The following is an 18,915-nucleotide window of genomic DNA, read 5'->3' on the forward strand; positions in this document are numbered from 1 at the left end:
GGGTTGGATGGTACCTAGAGATGAGTTCAGAGATGTAGGGTGGGGCAGAGTTATGGACTTCTTTAAATGTGAGGGTCAATAGTTTGAATTTTATCCTGGATGGTAGGGGAAGCCAGTGCAGGGATTGGCAGAGTGGCATGGCAGAGGAGGAGCGGTTGGAGAGGTGTATGAGCCTGGCAGCAGTATTCATTATGGACTGGAGAGGGGACAGTCTTTGGAGGGGAAGGCCAATTAATAGGGAGTTACAGTAGTCCAGGCGAGAGATTATAAGAGAGTGAATAAGAATTTTGGCAGCATCTTGGGTGATAAATGATCGTATTTTGGAGATATTGCTTAGGTGAAAGTGACATGATTTGATAAGTGATTGGATATGAGGAGTGAAGGACAGGGCAGAATCAAGGATAACCCCAAGGCACCGGGCCTGGGAAGATGGGGTGATGGTAGAATTGTTAACCGTTATAGATACCTCGGGAACAATGCGGGCGTTGGATGGGGGAAAGAGAACCAGTTCAGTTTTAGAGAGGTTTAATTTGAGGTAACGTTGGGACATCCAAGTGGAGATAGCGGACAGGCAGGAAGAGACGCGAGTTAGAAGCTCTGGGTTGAGATCAGGAGAGGAAAGATAGATCTGAGTATTGTCAGCATAGAGGTGGTACTGAAAGCCAAAAGAACTGATTAATTTGCCAAGTGAGGAGGTATAGAGAGAAAATAGTAAGGGGCCCAGGACAGAGCCTTGAGGAACCCCGACAGAAAGAGGCAGGGGAGAAGATGATTCCCCATTGTAAGAGACACTGAAGGATCGATCTGAGAGATAAGATGAAAACCAGGATAAGGCAGTGTCACGAAGGCCAAGAGAGCGGAGAGTCTGGAGGAGAAGAGGGTGATCCACAGTGTCAAAAGCAGCAGAGAGATCGAGAAGTATTAGTAGTGTTTTTTGGCTTTAGCCGAAAGGAGGTCATTTGTTAGTCGGGTTAGAGCAGTTTCGGTGGAGTGTTGTTGTCTAAAACCAGATTGTAGGGGATCCAGGAGGTTATTGTCAGAGAGGAATAGCGTCAGTCGGTTGTATACTAGGCGCTCAAGCAGTTTGGAGATGAATGGGAGCAGAGAGATAGGTTGAAGGTTAGTAGGATTGGAAGGATCAAGGGAGGGTTTTTTCAGAATAGGGGTTACCAGTGCATGTTTCAGTTGGGAGGGAAAGATTCCAGTAGAGAGCGAGAGATTGAATAGATGAGTTAAGGCTTTGATAAGACAGGGGTTGGCATTGCGTAGAAGTTTGGTAGGTATGGGATCAAGCTGGCAGGTAGTAAGGTGGGAGGAAGACAGCAGTTTTGAGACTTCCTCTCCAGTCACTGGGGAGAAGGAGCCAAGAAGAGACTGGGGAGCATGTAGGGAGGGAGGGGAATGGTTATGGGGATTTAGTTGTGCAATGTCACTTCGGATGGTGTCAATTTTATTTTTAAAGTGCTCAGCAATAGCTTGAGCAGTGACTGAAGCACACGGAGGGGGCGGAGGAGGGGACAGCAGAGAGTTAAAGGTAGAGAAGAGTTGTGCAGGTTTTTTAGAGAGGGAGTTAATAAGTGCAGTGAAGTAGGTTTGTTTAGCTTGGCAGAGGGTGGTGTTGTAGGAGAGCAGAGCAGATTTGTAGCTGCAGAAATCTGACTCTGACCTTGATTTGCGCCAGCGGCGCTCAAGTGTACGTGACTGTTTTTGGAGGGATTTGGTATGAGCAGTGTGCCAGGGTTGGAGTGGTTTGGGCCTCATGCGTTTAGTCTTGGCAGGAGCAAGCACATTGAGGGCAGTGGTGAGTGTGCTGTAGTAGACAGAGGTAGCCTGATTAGGACAAGAGACAGTTAGGATGTTAGAATGAAGAGAGTCAAAGGTAGAAGAGAGATGTGATGTGTTTAGGGATTGCAGGTCTCGGTATGTGTATGTTTGGGGGGCAGCAGAGGGTGTTAGCGAGAGGTGAAATGTGAGCAGATTGTGATCAGAGAGGGGGAAAGGGGAGTTAGTGAAGTTGGAAGTAGAACAACATTTTGTAAATATAAGATCCAGGGAGTTTCCATTAGAGTGGGAGGGGGAGTCAGAGCACAGAGATAACCAGAGTCTGGCACAAGATAGGGCCAGAAAGAGGGCAAAGGCTGCTTGTGGCACCCAGAACCTAAGGAAGGTTTTCAACTTGAAAGAAAACTTTACAAGAGTGGAGGGATATTTTACCGGGGAGGGAGAATGTACCAACCCTATTAAATGCATACTGCTGACACAAGCATTACCGAGCAATGCCCAGCCTATACTATTACAGAGTTAAGTTGGGTTGAAAAAAGTCCATCAAGTTCAACCCTCCCAAGTAAACCAATACTGACCAATCTATACACTCAGATACATAAAATATATATACCAGCATCAATACCAATTATAGATTTTAATATGTTTAGATGTTAGTGTTGGCTGGGATGTGCTTCCTATTCTTTATATATAATAGAGTCATGCAAATATAAATGAGGTCAAAAACAGTTTAAGCAACTTTTGGTAAAGCAGTCAGATAACATTCTACAGGAAAAACATTTCTAGCATCCGGTCCCACCAGTCTTTTCTGCAGACTCTTTTTTGGGGGCCTGTTTTAATGCCTGGATCTCCCCAAAAAAGTAATTGTGATCCATTACCAATATACCTACGAGTTGCCTTGGGTGCCTGGACAGCTTGGCCCGCCTCTGAATTTGGATCTCCATTTCTTAAGTCTACTAAAAAATAATTTAAATATTGAATAAACCCATCGAATTGTTTGCCTCCAATAAGGATTAATGAAATCTTAGTTGGGATGAATTACATGGTACTGTTTTATTATTACATAGAAACAGGAAACCATAATTAAACATTTGCATTATTTGACTAGAATAGAGTCTATGGGAGTTAAGGTCCCCATACACGGGCCGATAGTAGCTGCCGATATCGGTCCCTTGTACCAATTCGGCAGCTAATCAGCCTGTGTATGAGCACTTCCGATGGGTCCGCCCAACTGATATCTGGCCTGAAATCGGGCAGGTTAGAAAATCTAATCGTTGATGCGGTCCCCGGACCGACTTCTCCTATGCCCGCCGTCGTAATCCGATCATTTGGCCCCAGGGCCAAACGATCGAATTACCCTGGATTCTACCGATATCGCCCACACGTAGGTGGGGGATATCGGGAGAAGATCCGCTCGCTTGGCGATGTTCTGCCAGTGTATGGGGAACTTAAGCCTTCTTGTAATTCAGAGCTTTCTGCATAACAGGCTTCCAGATAATGGATTCCATACCTTAATCAGTTGCCAGAGTCTACAAGTTTCCCTTCTAGGTCATATCTAAGCGCGACTGAATATCCTTATTTACTGTTGGTATTAGCTAGCTTTGGAAGGCATTGTTTAACAAATCTGCGTTAGGTATTGCTTACATGAACCAGGGTTATTTCATCGGGGTAGAATGTACAGATCTGTTATAAACAGCACCCAGGTCAGTACAAACAGCTCATTTGTTATATAACAGATTACAATACAAAGCGAGGGATGATCTAAAGTTACAGCTTAATACAGGATGGAAGTTGATGGGGCAGGTTTTCAAAAGTCTTTGAAATAAAGCCAATTACGTACATGTTATTAAATGTGAATGGGCCATATACTATACAATAGATGAGCAGGGATTGTTATGAACAAGGCTTCCTTTATGGCTGTGCCACTTTGTCTATGTACTGAAGGAGAGGAAGTATTCTGATCAAACATTTCAGCTAGAAAACTTCCTTTACTTTACCAACATCTCCCAGGAGAATAACAGAAAGCAGGAAAATTAAACTGATGGGTTCCCAGAGTCATTTGGGAGTGGCAGTGTAAGCAAAAAAGCAAAGAGAATTAGACGTAGACATACTTTTCCCCATTGTGCTCAGTCACAACATAATACAATCATATTGCTACAAAGACCTTATTGTAACACTTTGTGACACAGTAACAAACCCAGGAATGAGCACAAAACTGATTTTTAACACAACAAATAAAGGGATGGTAGCCAATGGGGGCATGGCCATGTTCAGCTGATGTAACAGAGTTCTTGAACTTTCCTGTTCATTAAAATAAAAGCAGAAATGCTGTTTTTAAAATTTCAAGTTTTTTAAGATAATTCTGAGTGTATCTGCAACCACTTTTTAAATAGAAAAGTACCCATGTGCCGTTTGTGGCTTATAAATATGTATATGGTAGAAAAGAAGACTTTGCAGAACTTAACACAAGGAACAGATTTTATTGGTTCAAATCATGTAGCATACTGGGCATACTGATATAATGAAGTAAAAAGTACATAACCATTGTACAGTCACTATAGGTTTTATTGTAACTCTGCTTACAGGACACCCTTGTAGTAACATGAGATCATTGCACAAGTAGTAAAAACAATGTAATCTGCCCATTAAAAAATTAAGGTTTATTGCTACCACAGGACCTCCGGTGTGGTAGACATGGATCTGCTCTGTGGCTATTATTGTGCTTCTGATGTTTATAGCAGAGAGTGTTATATAAATACAGGCTGATTTATCCTATTTTCATTCCAGCAACAGAAAGTGAGAAGGGTCCTGGAATGTTCTTACAACTATTTATCTGAGGTTCAGTGAACAAATGAACTGAGAATGTTGTATAAACAGGGCTTTAAGAAGAAATAGTCATTACACAAAAACACTTTGCATAGAATTCTGTATGAAGAAGGTAGTTGAGCTTTAAAGAAAATTAAAAATGGACTCCATCCTGCAGTTCTGTGTGTTAATAATAAAGAAACTATGGAGAATTTAGTCATTTTGGCTATGGCCTCATTCCTAACACCCAGAGGCAGATTTACTAAGACTCTCATTTTTCAAAAATTTAAATAAATTAATTTCCATAAATGTCTGACATTTACTAAAAAATCTGACAAAGTATGGCAACCTTTTATTGTTATGATAACTGAAACTTTTTCAAATTGTTGCACAAAAGCCAGCGTCAAAAATTCAAAAGCCTCTAACAATTCAAAGCAAAGAATGATCTTTTTTCAGACAAGAAAGAAAGAGGAGAAATTAAAATTTAAGGACCAGGGCAAATAGAAAAAAATTGAAAGGACAGGACATGTTTTCAGTTTGGAGGCCAGAAAACTATAGCAGACAATTCGGATACAAGAAGAGTAAATAGCTGTAGCACTTGGGATAGAAAGAACATTAGCCAGAAGCTGTAACAAGTGGGACCGAGAACAAGAGCAGTGAGGGAGGAAAGAAAATACTCTGCTAGAGACAATACTGAGAACTGCCTCTGCTAAAACACACGTAGAGACAATTATCAGTGTTGTCTATTTTGTTACCTCGACAAGTAGCTCCAAGTCTCAGTGCCCTATATGAAGTAGTGGGAAACAAAAGCTGGAACAGTGAGATTAAGAAGGGAAGATAGAGGAACCCAGTTGCAGTTAGGAGTGCCCTATATGAAGTAGTGGGAAACAAAAGCTGGAACAGTGAGATTAAGAAGGGAAGATAGAGGAACCCAGTTGCAGTTAGGAGTGCCCTATATGAAGCAGTGGGAAACAAAAGCTGGAACAGTGAGATTAAGAAGGGAAGATAGAGGAACCCAGTTGCAGTTAGGAGTGCCCTATATGAAGCAGTGGGAAACAAAAGCTGGAACAGTGAGATTAAGCAGGGAAGATAGAGAAACCCAGTTGCAGTTAGGAGAGGGAGAGATGTGAAGGATGAGGTTGCTAAATTAAGCCGGTAAAAACCTCTGGTGTTCCCTATTGTGTGTGGATAAGCTCTAGAGACCTATTATTAGAGACCTAGTGAATGTATAAGGCACCAAACCACAAGACCTTTTGATTCAGATTAAATTCAATAAATCCTGATTTACCTATTGAATTCAGTGGAGAACTCGTGAGAAAAAACAAATGTTTTTTTTTCTTCATCAAACTGAATCTAGCTGATGTTATTAGTACTTTAACACTGATGCATTAGATTGCTCATTTTCTGTAGAAAAGGTGCATAGATATGCCAATAATATTTTTTTTAAACAAATACATGGTTCTTAGATTTGGAGGAAGCCATGCTACTCTGCCTCTGACCATTCCCCCCAGCTCCTCATTTATTGACAATATCAATAAAATGGAATTATAGAGTTGTCTATGAAAAGGTGCTGCTAGTAAAAGATCTATCCTGTTAAAAAAAACATAATTATACAGTATCATTCAGAAGCGAAGACACACAGAGCTACTAGTAGCAGCTATGGCAGGGAATTTTCTGGTGTTCAGTAGCCGTGAACAGTAGCTACTACTAAATAGCTCTGTGTGTCTTCTAAAAGCTACCAGTAGCAGCTACTTGTCGTGGCTACTAAAAAATACAATGCTAATCATTTACTTATAATTGTCTCTAAGTGTTTTTTAGCAGAGGCAATTCTCTAGTCTAGGGCAGGGTATTTTCTGGAGTTTAGTAGCCCAGTGTGTCAGGTAGGCACAGAGAACAGGAGATACTTTTAAACAAGAGAATGTGTAATATGAGAGACTGCAGTAGTGATAGAACTGAAACAAATGAGCAGACCACCCCAATAAAGGACAGAGGGCACAGGACATTGATGTGGAGACTAGATATAAAAATAAACAGCAAATAGATACCTATGTATGAAAACATGTAAATCAGTGGGAGTTAAAAAGAAAACACAGGCATCAGATGGGAGGTCGGAGACCATGGAGAAGCTAATAAAATTAAAAGGATTGAAAGTAGAGATAGGTGTTACAGAAACCAAGGCAGTTCAGTGAAATTCAGTAGTGAAACATAAAACGTACTAGTGCAATCCAGCAAAGGGATCAGCTGGGCATGGGATGGGACACAAAGCACAACTAAATGCAATAGCAAAGTAGTGTGTGAGATTAGTACAAATGAGAAGAGCACTAAAAAAAACAGAGCTACTTGTTGCAAGTTTCTGTGCAAGTTATAGAAATGTTATTGGCATATTTATTAAGAAACTCAAAGTTAATTTTACTTTTTTTTAACTATTAGTTCGATCAAATTTTTTAAAATAATATAAATGAAGCAGAATTCACTTATTTTGAGACCTTTGTTTCTATCATTGGACCTGAAAAGTCATTAGCTGTGATTATTGTGGATGAGAGGACACTTGACTAATATGTAGACCTATTTCTCTGTCTCTGCCTCCCAGCTGTAAGTAATTATGTACCAAACCCAGCATGATCTGTACCTGCAGCTGGCCTAATGTATTCCTGCTGACAGATGCACATCTTACCATTTGTACAGGACACAAAGCAACACACGGTACAAACTGTTTTAACCTACAGGCAAAAAAAACCAGTGATGTCCCATGGAGAGAAGGGCCCCGCACTCACTACAGATTCTGTAATGAATGAGCACAATATATGTATATACCCAGGCAAGAAATGTATATAAGATCTACAGATAGTGAGTTAAATTCTACACCATCATCATAAAACACTTTGCATGGGATCTCTGTTCATCCAACGTGAGCCCCCCCCCCCCCAGCTGTTCTTATATTTCTATGTAGCATTAACATGTTTACAAAGTCTATAGAGTAACTCACATTTGATGTTATTCTATAACCACATCATATTCCAAAATCAAAAATTAAATTGGCTTTTGATGTAGTTCAACACCAAGGACCACTGTCTGGCTAAAGAATGCCAGCCACTTTACTAATAGATACAAGCATGTTTGCCTTTGCACAAGTAACACAGTAACAACTACATATTAATTAGTGCCCATTATAACAACTGCCTGCTAAGGACATTGTAGCCTATAACCACCTACAGACCAGAAAAGCAATATTTTGTAAAATAGGGCCAGAATGGATATTTTTCAGTCCAAGAGCTCAGAAGGGGGTTAATTTAAAGAAAGCCTAAATATTAGGTATTACTAATTTTACTTGATTTTCGCAGGCAATACCTAAAAGACTGGGCAAGTAGTGGTTTCAGTTGAACTATCCAAAAAAACAAGGGCTGCAGAAGGCGTAAATGGTAATGTAGTTGGTTAATTGTTAACATAAATTACCTTTACAGCCTCAGCAAAACTCATGCTGCATGAATAACAAGAACCACAATACAATTTTTTTTTCTGCCCCTGGCCATTTATACGTTTGAATGTCATGAGATGTCAGTTTCTCTCTGGACTAAAAATTAGTCAATATATGCCCAGGGTATTTAAAGGAACAATAACACAAAAAAAAGTAATTGAAATATAATGTACTGTTGCCCTGCACTGGTAAAAGTTGTTTATTTGCTTCAAAAAGACTACTATAGTTTAGCTGTGTTTCCATAGGGGCAGCAATTCAAGCTGTAAAAAATGGAAAAAGGCACAGGTTACATAGCAGATAGCAGATAAGCTATGTGGAATACAATGGTGTTTTTTACAGAGCTTACCTACTTTCTGCTATGTAACCTGTGCCATTTAGCCCTATTTCAATATAAATAGATACCTTTGTTTATATAACTATAGCAATGTTTCTGAAGCAAACACGCAAATTTAATCAGTGCAGGGCACCAGAACATTATATATTAATTGCTGTTCCTTTAAGAGGCAGCTCACACACTTCTAATGATCTCAGAGTTCTGTAACCTTTAGAATCTATATAACGTACAGTATATGTGAATGTTACCGTACATACTGGAGGATCCCACAAGAGGCATAACTACGGAGGAAGTTGCAGAGGGGCCCAGGGGTGCAGGGGGCCAAGAAGGGCCCTAAATATGTTTCAGTAAATATGGGTATATTTGCTATGGGGCCCAATAAAATCTAGTTATGCCACTGTATACTACAATTGTGATTTTCTTTGTTACTTTATTTAAAAAAGACTGTTGTTGCATGTGTATTAAATGAGAGCCTTTGATTTATGTTTTTTATTTTGATTTTGTCACGCGGCACAGATCAAAAGGGAAGCAAGGCTATACAGAAACTATCTGTAAATTGTATTTCCATTTGCTTAATTGTTGAGTAAGTGAAGCATAATCATAATCATATATGCATCATCTTAATAAGACCATGCTCCCCTATCTCCTATATAGAATACAAGATTTTATTGTGATCATGGAATTTGCTGGGAGGATTGCTGGTTGTACTAGCTGAGAAATATGATGCAACAACAGTATACAGTAGATGTCCCTGATTTATGCTTTTTTTCTTCTTAAACTGCAGGCCCAGTCTCCTGTATTGTCCAGGATCTAAACTCATAAAAATATTTACTTCATCTCTACCACTGGCCAATAAATAACATGAAAGAAATAGATAAATGGCAACAGACGGAACAGCAAGGCATGAAAGTGTTTCATATTTCATATTGTATATTGTATGGAGGGGAATATTTTAGCAGCAGTGCTGCTTTAAATACAGGAGAGACTGCATTCTCAATTAGTCGCAATAAGGCATTTTATAACATTAATGTAGCATGACTAACTAAAGGAAAAATTTCAACGGATCATTACCAAAAGGGAAGGAATAATTAAAGCTTATACTGTAGACATGAACTCTGAGCTTGAAATGTGAACACAATGTATTCAAGCAAACTGGAGGCGCAAAGCCGATGGACTCAAACTGTACAACATCTGAGACAACAAAATGAATTTTTGCCAATCCGAGGCTGGCATAGCAAATTTAAATTTAAGCAGAGAAATGCAGAACAATACCAAAGACTTCAAGGTGCATATCATACATGGTAAATTATAAAACTGCATTTTTTAACCAGAAAAGGAGGAAACCTATAGTCTATGACCTTGAACCAATTGCCCCCTTGTTATTAGGGGCTAAAACAAACTAAGGAGGGCTATTCATCAGAGAAGAACCCCCAAATAATTTGAAGAATCTGGAATTTAATCTGGTCATGTACTAACTGTCTGATACTATGGCTCACTGGCCCTTTCATTATTTCACATTCTGGTTATTACAGAATTAATGAGGACGTTTAGCAGTAGAACTCTATGAACCTGTTACCTTTAAACTGAGGAAGCTGGGTGGATTCAGTCAACAACAGTGGAACCCTCCTTTTTATGCTTTTAATAGCAGACAAACCTTCCATAATGAGAGATTCATACACAGGATTACTAAGGTCAAATCAGGGATTCCTGGTCATTTCCCAGCGGTTCAAAATGTTTCACTTTTAATAACACTTTTCTCACAGTCAGGAAAGTGTTTAATGAACTGACATAATTGACTCCATCAACCAATTCCAACCTTTAAACAACGTGATTTTTTTTGTCAGAAATTGTTTACCAGCCGAAAGCCATCAAATTCTATAGTTTTCTGTTTACAACTTGCAAATGTTGGTGTATAATCTGCCATAACTCTGGTGGGTAAATTTATATAAGTAGCCATAGCTCTTAAATATGGAAGTCACGCCAAAGGGGAAACAATACTATTTTACATGCTGTCTAACAAATGTTATTAGTTTTATACCAAATTTTACACTTTTTTGGGATAACAACTTGATATTGATATCCTGGTATAACCTTATGTTAAACCATTTTGTAATTTATTTTTCCCTTTTTCTTTAAAACCCATCAAAAATAAAGATATAGTTACATAGTTCAAGTTCAACCCATCCAAGTAAACCCAGCACACACAACCTATACTAACCAATCTATACACTCACATACATAAACTATATATACAACCACTAGTACTAACTGTAGATATTAGTATCACAATAACCTTGGATATTCTGCTTGTTCAAAAACTTAAAAGATAATCACTTCTATTTGGAAACTAGCTGATTATTTACTCCCTGCTACTCCTGGAACCACTTCTGAACTCTACACTGATTCTTCCCTAACTCCTTATACCCTATATAGAATAATTAACACACCTTACTTGTAGGCACAACTCCTCTTACCCACTATGATTATGTTCCCCATAAATCTCCTTATCCTACAGATTTACTAAATAATTATTCTTAAAACCCATTTAACCCTATAGGTATTGTTCTACTACCAATAACAATTCTGACCTACATGTAAATAAAATTACATCCTTCTCTTACTCTCTAGGTAAATGATCATCTCTTAACCCTATTGTAAAATTTATTTACTAATGGTCGGATTTAGTTTTTTTTTTGCGATTTGGATTTTTAAGTGATAAGAGTCGCAGAGGGTCAGATGCAGTTATTGGTGCAACCTGCTAAGGGAACCTGGGAATAACAGTCAGTGAATTCAGTGTAACTTTCTGTTTACAAACAGCCAAAGCAAATTATTTAAAGAAACTGTATATTTTATACCAAATTACTCAGTTGTCCTTGATGTGAAAGAATCTTTCATAATAATGCTATATAATAACGATAACCTGTGTCCATTACACCAGGGTTTCCTTGAACCTTGATTCTCCAGCTGTCTCTAAGATATTGTATTCTATTTTATTTTCAGGTTTCCTGTTGGTGCAACATTATATATTAGTTTTACCTAAAAACAGTTTCATAGTAAATAAGGTCTACAGTGTAAATTTAGACAAACATTGAAACACTGGAAAATAGAAAGGTGACTGAATAAAGTGACAAATACAGGTAGTATTAAAGTAGTTGTTGGACACTATGTTCCAGGGGCAGCTGCCATCATTTCTCAGGTTCACATGAAGAAGCTAGACAGCTTTCCCAAGAAATGTTTGGGGCACCATTACTTTACTATTCAAAGCAAGTATACTAGAAGAGCCGTCCTCTGACACTAGGATGCTTGCCTCATTTACTAATTCTGAAGTTCTGTATGAGGTGCACAGCAGCTATACCCCAGCATAATACTATTATTTTGAATGCTGAGACATTGTGTATAGAAAATACATTCAAAACACTATCATATGTTTTGAGAATATGAGTAATATCCCAAACTAAGTAATTCAAGAAAAAGACAAGAAAAAATTCTCTAAGCTCAGCAAAAAGATTTTCTAACGTTTATGTGATTGTTTAATAGCCAGTTGCGAAAAGGGAAACCTACTAGACTACTGGAATTCCTTGTGGTGTATTAAACTATTTTTCCAGGAAAATATCTCCTTTTATAGTGGACATTTAGCAATTTGAGCACAGTTTTGTGATTCAGTCTTACAATGGGAGCACAGAAGCACATCCATTACATAGTTACATACTCCAAAGAACAGCAATTTACTTTTCAATCACTTATTTCAAAAGATGGGATGTAAGGATCACAGTTTGACAATCAAAACCTTTAAAGGAAGGAAATCATTCTTGGCAGTGTAAAGGTGAGAAATCTGAATTAAGCAAAGTAGACATGCTCACTCAACAGTTATGGTACGGCCACCTGTCTAGTGACCTTGCCTCTGATCTCCCTCATAGACCTACAATTATCTAAATTCCAAACAAACCCCAAGTTTCAATGGTTCATAGGCATCTAACATAGCTCTAGACTTGTGTTTATTCCCTTACAAGTGGATAAGGATGGGTGGAAAATTGATTAAAATGACCTGATCAGCATTTGATCTCCTGTTGAGTTGCATTAATATCCCAGACACTCTTACCTAGACCCATTAAGTTAGCATCATTTCTATAAAGTAACTTTACAGATTTAAGGTTGGGTGCACTTAAACTTAAACTATACCTCAAATCAAAATTCCTTCAACACTGTAGTAATGTTGGAAGTTGAATCCTATTACATCAATCCTTCCTTTGCAAGTCCCTTCCCTACTGACTGGGCTCAAAATAGAGGAATCTGTACCCAGAGGTACTGTAGGTAAAGGATTTGGTTCCAAATTAGGCTGGATCCCTGTACATTTTTAACTTGAATATGTAAATTAGAGTTGAAATTTGATTATTATTTGGCTGATTTGGATGATTCAATATTCAACTGAATCTAAAATGTATGCCTTATCTATATTACCAGATGAATTTATACAAGAGGACATAAACTAGATGCTGGATGACTATAGTCTGTACAAGCCCATTGAACTTTGTGTGAAAATATTAGTAAAGTAGATTAAAAGTGGAATATAGTGAATAGTTTGTGTTGCACTTTTTCTGGCAATCAGTCAGTTATTATAACAACACCAAAACAACCCAAAATACAAATTTTTCAGCGATGATGCTAGAAGGCCGCATATAAAGTGTTTTACATGTGCTAACCCACATGTTAGTTAAGGGTCACCTGCGAGTAGTGGGCGAGAAATCTGTCATTGCCCTAAAGCACTGAGACATCACACAGTGCTGCACAATGTCAGTAGTTCAACAATAAAACCTTATAATGACTAAAACTACATTATCTGTAATATTCATAACTAATGAAAGTCAACTGCCTCTTCATTTTGATACTACTACTACTACTACCATCAGCACACCAAACAAAATCCAAACTACAAACTGTAAAGCAAGTCATAAACTAATATCACACTTATATGAATCACTGTAAGATCTGATTTCATTCAAATCTGCTGTAACCAGCTCACTGCTGTTAATATGCTAGGATCTGTACTTATTTATGTGATTTATACTTTGTTTTATGCTATTGCTGTGAGCCAGTTCATGTAACAATGTATAATACACTGTGCTTCCCTTATACCTTACAGGTATGGGACTTGTTATGCAGAGTACTCAGAACCTGTGGGGTTTTTGGTTAAGGTTTTTTTTCCCATAATTTGAATCTCCATACTTTAGGTTTTCTAAAATGTATTTAAAAATGACATAAACACAATAGGATTGTTTTCCTTCAAATAAGGATTAATAATATCCTATTTGGGACCAAGTACAAGGGACTGTTTTGTTGTTGCAGAAGAAAAGGAAGAATGTTTTAAAAAATTTCAGTTATTTTATTAAATCAGGGAGAAGACCCTCCTGTAATTCAGAACTTTCTGGATAAAGGGTCTCCAGATAACGGATCCCACAACTATATAATATATACAAATTCTCCTTTTAAGTAACTTTACAGTCTCTAAGGAGTGACCCAATGGTTCTCTCAATGGACTTGTCAAAGCCTGCCTTTCAGTCCTATCCTGTATCTATATAGTTACAAGCACAAAGTATATTTTAAATAACAAAGGTTCCATATGAAAAAAAGACAAACATCTTGTACAGCATGATATTATACAGGGTATGCCAAGAAAAGATCTTGCCCAGGAGAGTGGATTTCTAGCAGTTAATACTCTGGAAACACCTTATCATTATACAGAGGATTAGGTCCCATTTAGTGTGACAAGCCACTTCTATCCACCCACATCTATTACTTAGAGTCCGACAAGCACATTATTAGTTCAGTAACTAACAATATATCAGCTGAAGTGCCTAGCACAAAGGGCTATACTTACAGACCTGGATACAATGCACTCTATAGTAGCTATAGAAACATCTTTACTTGCTATCCTCCTTCAATAGATAGTTATGTAAACATTCAGTATCATGATACAACGCAGACTCCTGGCTCACATGAGATGTAATTACTTAGTATTAATGCACAGAGCAAACCGCTACTGTGTAGTTATACTTAGTACCATTAAACGGTTACACACTCTTAAAGTATCTCACCTCTCCAGGCAGGTGTGGGGCAGGGCGGCTAATCCTTTGCACATTTTGGCTTTTTATGGGTTCTTATGTTTCTTGAGAAGAAATGAATAGAAAATGTTCTTTCTCCCTCAGTTGATGCAGTCGGTGTCCTCTTATAGACAGTGCCTAGCTCTTTAACGGAACTTGCTGGTTGCACTCTGATACAAGCTGTCTATGACTCTGACAGGAGCAGTCTGTGATTCCCTCAGTCTGAGGCAGGCTGCTCTTGTCACAAGTATATAGAGCTTTCATCCTGGAAGGGAGCCAGCCCCCACATCCAATGATATTCTGCCTAGCACTCAGGCTGAAGAAATCAACTCCGTGCTTCCCTAAGGCAGTAGGGACTGCAGACGAAACTAAGTTGGGGGATTCTCTGTGGCTGTGACAGCACCACTTTACACACCCTAATTAGTGTATTTCTCTCTGCTGTTCAGTAAATTGGTCCCTGTCTGAGCCCCCAGAAGGACCTGCTTACCCTGAATAGAGTTGCTGGATGCTGTGTTTATATGCTGCATATCCATCCAGTACTGTAAGACAAAACAAGCTTTGATTTCTGCCCCAAATAGAACACTTTTTTGTAGTCAAAATAATTGATATAATTACATTTTTACATATGCCACAAAGCTATATTCAAAGCAATATTAACCTAAAATAATGGCAAGTAAAAACAGTAATGCCATTCCATGCTGGTTATTGTTTTCATCAAATGACTGACTTTTCTTCTTTAAGTAATTTAATAGGGCTTATTTCTAATGAGTAGGCGTAAGTGCTAGGCACACTAGGGAGTGCAATATTGTACCCTTTAGAGTGCACCTACTCCTGGTTTAGTTTAACTATCCTTGCCCCAGTTGTGCCTTTGTAACAGCATCTAGACAACATCAAGAGGTTCCTATTACATTTTTTAACTTTGTGCCTTGCTGATGACATAATCACAAAAATGCATGCTGTTTCAAGTGTGATGAAATATATTCACCCATAGGTGCCCAAAACATCTGACACTTGGTAGCCATACACGTTAAGAATTTTCTCTCCCTAACGACCAATTTCAGTGTGATCGGACAAATCCATCAAATTATAGTAAGGTTAGTGGGCACTGAGCTATCGCACATTTCATCCGATATCGTTCAGAAAATCCATTGGGCAGGTTTGAAAATATTCGTTGTTAGCAATCAAATTTGCCCATTGTCCACTTGTTTGCAGGACCCAGCGGGTAGTTTTCCCAACTTTTCGTTGATCATACTTTTAAACGATCGTTTCAGGATAAGCTTGGTCCTACAATAACTAAAAGATCTTTTCAAAATTTTAACATTTATGGCCATCTTAGGGCATTCTGAATTACGGATAACCTTTAATAATTACGTAATGCTATTACATTAATAGAAACCAATATAAATGATTATAATTATTGGTACTCTTTCCCACACCAGGGAACAATTTGCTTCTACTTTAAACAATAAGCTTGCCTTCTGTTGCATACAACAATCCTTAAATGCACAGTTACAAATAAATGCACATTAACTTTGTATATTTATATTCAGAACACTTAGGACAAAGACGCACAGAGCTACTGGTACCAGCTACTTGTCACAGCTACTAAGGGCTCTGGCACACGGGGAGAGCCCGTTTTGTCGCGGGCGACTAATCTCCCCCGTGTGCCAGACAGAGCCTGTTTCTATGTTTGTTTTAGCAGAGGCAAATCTCAGTATTGTCTTTGGCAAGGTATTTTCTAGCATTTTGTAGCTGCGACAAGTAACTCTGTGTCTTCACCCTTATGCCTGTGTCTACCACAGTGTATAGCAGGAATGAACAACTTTGGACAAGCACAGAGTAACAGGTTTCAGTACAGGTATCATAAAATATGTCCAAAAGGTGATATGCTTAGTATATACAATATATATATTACAAACATTGATGCTAAATGTGCAGTTGACAGTGATGAACCACACCAGCCTGGTGCCCTAGGCCAAGGTATTACAAAATGTAACCATAAAAGGCCTGCAATAATAACACTCCACAGAAAGATAGACAGAGAAAGAGAGAGAGAGAGAGAGATAGATAGATAGATAAATAGATAGATAGATAGATGCATACTTAAGAATTTTCCAGTTTTTGGAACTGGAGTGGGGAAATGTCACTTGTTCTTCTTACTTTCCTATTAAGAGAATGCAATATACAGCAGGAAGATATTACAATTAAAAAAAGTCTGTTAAAAGACGAAAGGGCTCACTTACCTAGATGCAGTGTGCAAGTACAATCGTCATGTTTTTCCCCACAATGAACCATTTCCTCCCACAATTACGGCGTTCTTGCAGATGCATATGGGCAATTCTCTTAATGCACTTCCACTGGACCTGCTGCGCTTACCACTGATTCCCCAATATGGACGCAACTGCACGTGAGCTTTGGTTCAAATGGGACACAGTTACGCCGACTATTTTCTAAGTCTCGTGCCAATTGCGGTGTTCATTGTGCAAATTACGTTTGTGCCCTATTATTTGTGCAAGTGCACTGTGCCTATTGATGCAGGGTGCTGAGAAAACCCTGGCACTACTGCCTGGTCAAGAGGTGGCAGTAGCTCTGGGGCTTCCATGTGTTAATAGGTGCAACAGCGCCCGATTTGGATTGGGAGGTAGTAAGGACTGAGCAGCACCAAGGACAACTATACAGAAATGAAGTACATTTAATGAAAGTGTTTATAAGCACAACTCACTGCAGGGAAAATGGCAAGCTGCCCACTGTGCTTGAGATGGTAAATGAGCACTTAAATATGTACAATCATATATCACAAGCACACAAACAAAAGAAATGCTTGGAGCAGAAGTGTGCCTTGGTTCATTAGTTAAAGGAATAAAATCAACAAAATACATTGAAAATGTGTTAATTTTGTTTGAAAAACCCTTCATGGTTATAGTTGCGTTGCTTTTCTGTCTGCATGTTTCCTGATACTCGTTGGCCTATTTTTTTTTTTCCAGTAATTTCCAGTTAAGACTTACCCGAGAAAGTCAGGGGTCCTTAAATTCCTTTTTATTAATAAAATGCCTATTTATTTATAAAAATAGATGACTAATAAAAATGTGCATTATTTGCATAAATGGAATATTGCTGCATATGATGATAACAGCACCTTTCATTTTCTATTCTGGCCAGGCAGCAGGGGTGTAAAGGTGGCCATATGCACAAAGGTATTATCATACGAAACTAAGGTTAATATGCTAAGATCCGAATTGTAGCGTGTATGGTCACCTTTAGGCAATAATACACAGTGATTTAGATAAGTATGCTGATAGAAGACTGCTAAAAGGTAGCTTGCACATAAATCCAGATTTAATAAAATGTGAACTGTGGAATTCCTGATGGATTTTAAGCCATTTAAAGGTTATCATTAAGAATTTTGTGACAGTGAGGAAAGTGGAACTGGCAAATTTAACAAAGCCTTTAGCTTTCTTATGCATGCTTATTTGGCAGAATTGATTCTATTTTATTCTATGATGTCTTATAATCTATTTTAACACAATTCTCATTTATAGGTGACAAATCGGTACTAATCATTTAATCACCCCAACCAGCTGTTCACATTCCTGTCTACCCATGTTGGATCCAATGCCCTGACTCACCTACAGAGACCTGCAGCGGTTGGGTACCCGCTAGTACCAGTGGAATACCCACAAAGCAGTCGGGCTTTCGTAGAAAGTTCCCAATTTGCCAACACGGCAGGTACCCTGCCTGGGTTTCAGGTTCAGTTGAGGCCCTCCCACCTGCCTCTGATGATTAAGCAATTTTTCCCCTTTACCTGGTTGATCTGCCCCCAGAGTGATGCCACCTCTGGTCCACACTGGTCTCACGTGTCCATGGGTCAGCTGTTAAGTAAACCCAAAGCGGGTGCAGGTCTGGGTAGGGGCCATAATGGGGTGTTGCTGCAGGTTAGGTTGCAGGTCAGTGGGTCCAGGTTGGTCATAGGCCTGCCCAACTGGACCCATACAGAACTCTTATGTACATGTTTCCTTGCCACTGAGAGGCTGAGCAGGGCTTTGTATTTTGTACTTCAGTTACCTTGCCATCACATTGCTCTATGCATCAGTGGTGCTGAATAAAAATATAGCAAAGTAACGATGTTATGAAATTGTCCTAAATCAATTGAGCTGTTCCCATTGCATGATTAATTACACAAATAAACAGGGCTCACTTAAAATAATGAAAATGTCACTGTCCTGCATATAGTAATATAGCAGAAGTAACAAAATGGAAATGTTTTCAGACAGTATAAAATCTCTATCCAGAGAGTATATAGCAGAATAGTAACCCACTACACTGCTATTTTGGAAATGTTCTAACCAGCATGATTAATATAGCAGCTCATTATGTGAATTTTACCATAATATCCAAGTAATGTAAAGTGAGCATGTCATGTG

At 38.6% G+C, this 18,915-nt stretch overlaps 1 protein-coding gene across 1 annotated transcript in view; it reads right to left on the bottom strand.

Moving 5' to 3' along the window:
• rgs5 (regulator of G-protein signaling 5) overlaps window positions 1–14,645 on the bottom strand; it is a 36,439-nt gene extending 21,794 nt beyond the window's left edge. The window contains 1 exon segment of the mRNA NM_001079294.1: window positions 14,489–14,645. Within this exon segment, the coding sequence (NP_001072762.1) occupies window positions 14,489–14,532 (44 nt within the window). The 5' untranslated portion in view covers window positions 14,533–14,645.
• Window positions 14,646–18,915: the final 4,270 nt, after the last annotated feature.

The sequence above is a fragment of the Xenopus tropicalis genome, chromosome 4 (genome assembly GCF_000004195.4).
Source record: "Xenopus tropicalis strain Nigerian chromosome 4, UCB_Xtro_10.0, whole genome shotgun sequence".
Lineage (NCBI taxonomy): Eukaryota > Metazoa > Chordata > Amphibia > Anura > Pipidae > Xenopus > Xenopus tropicalis.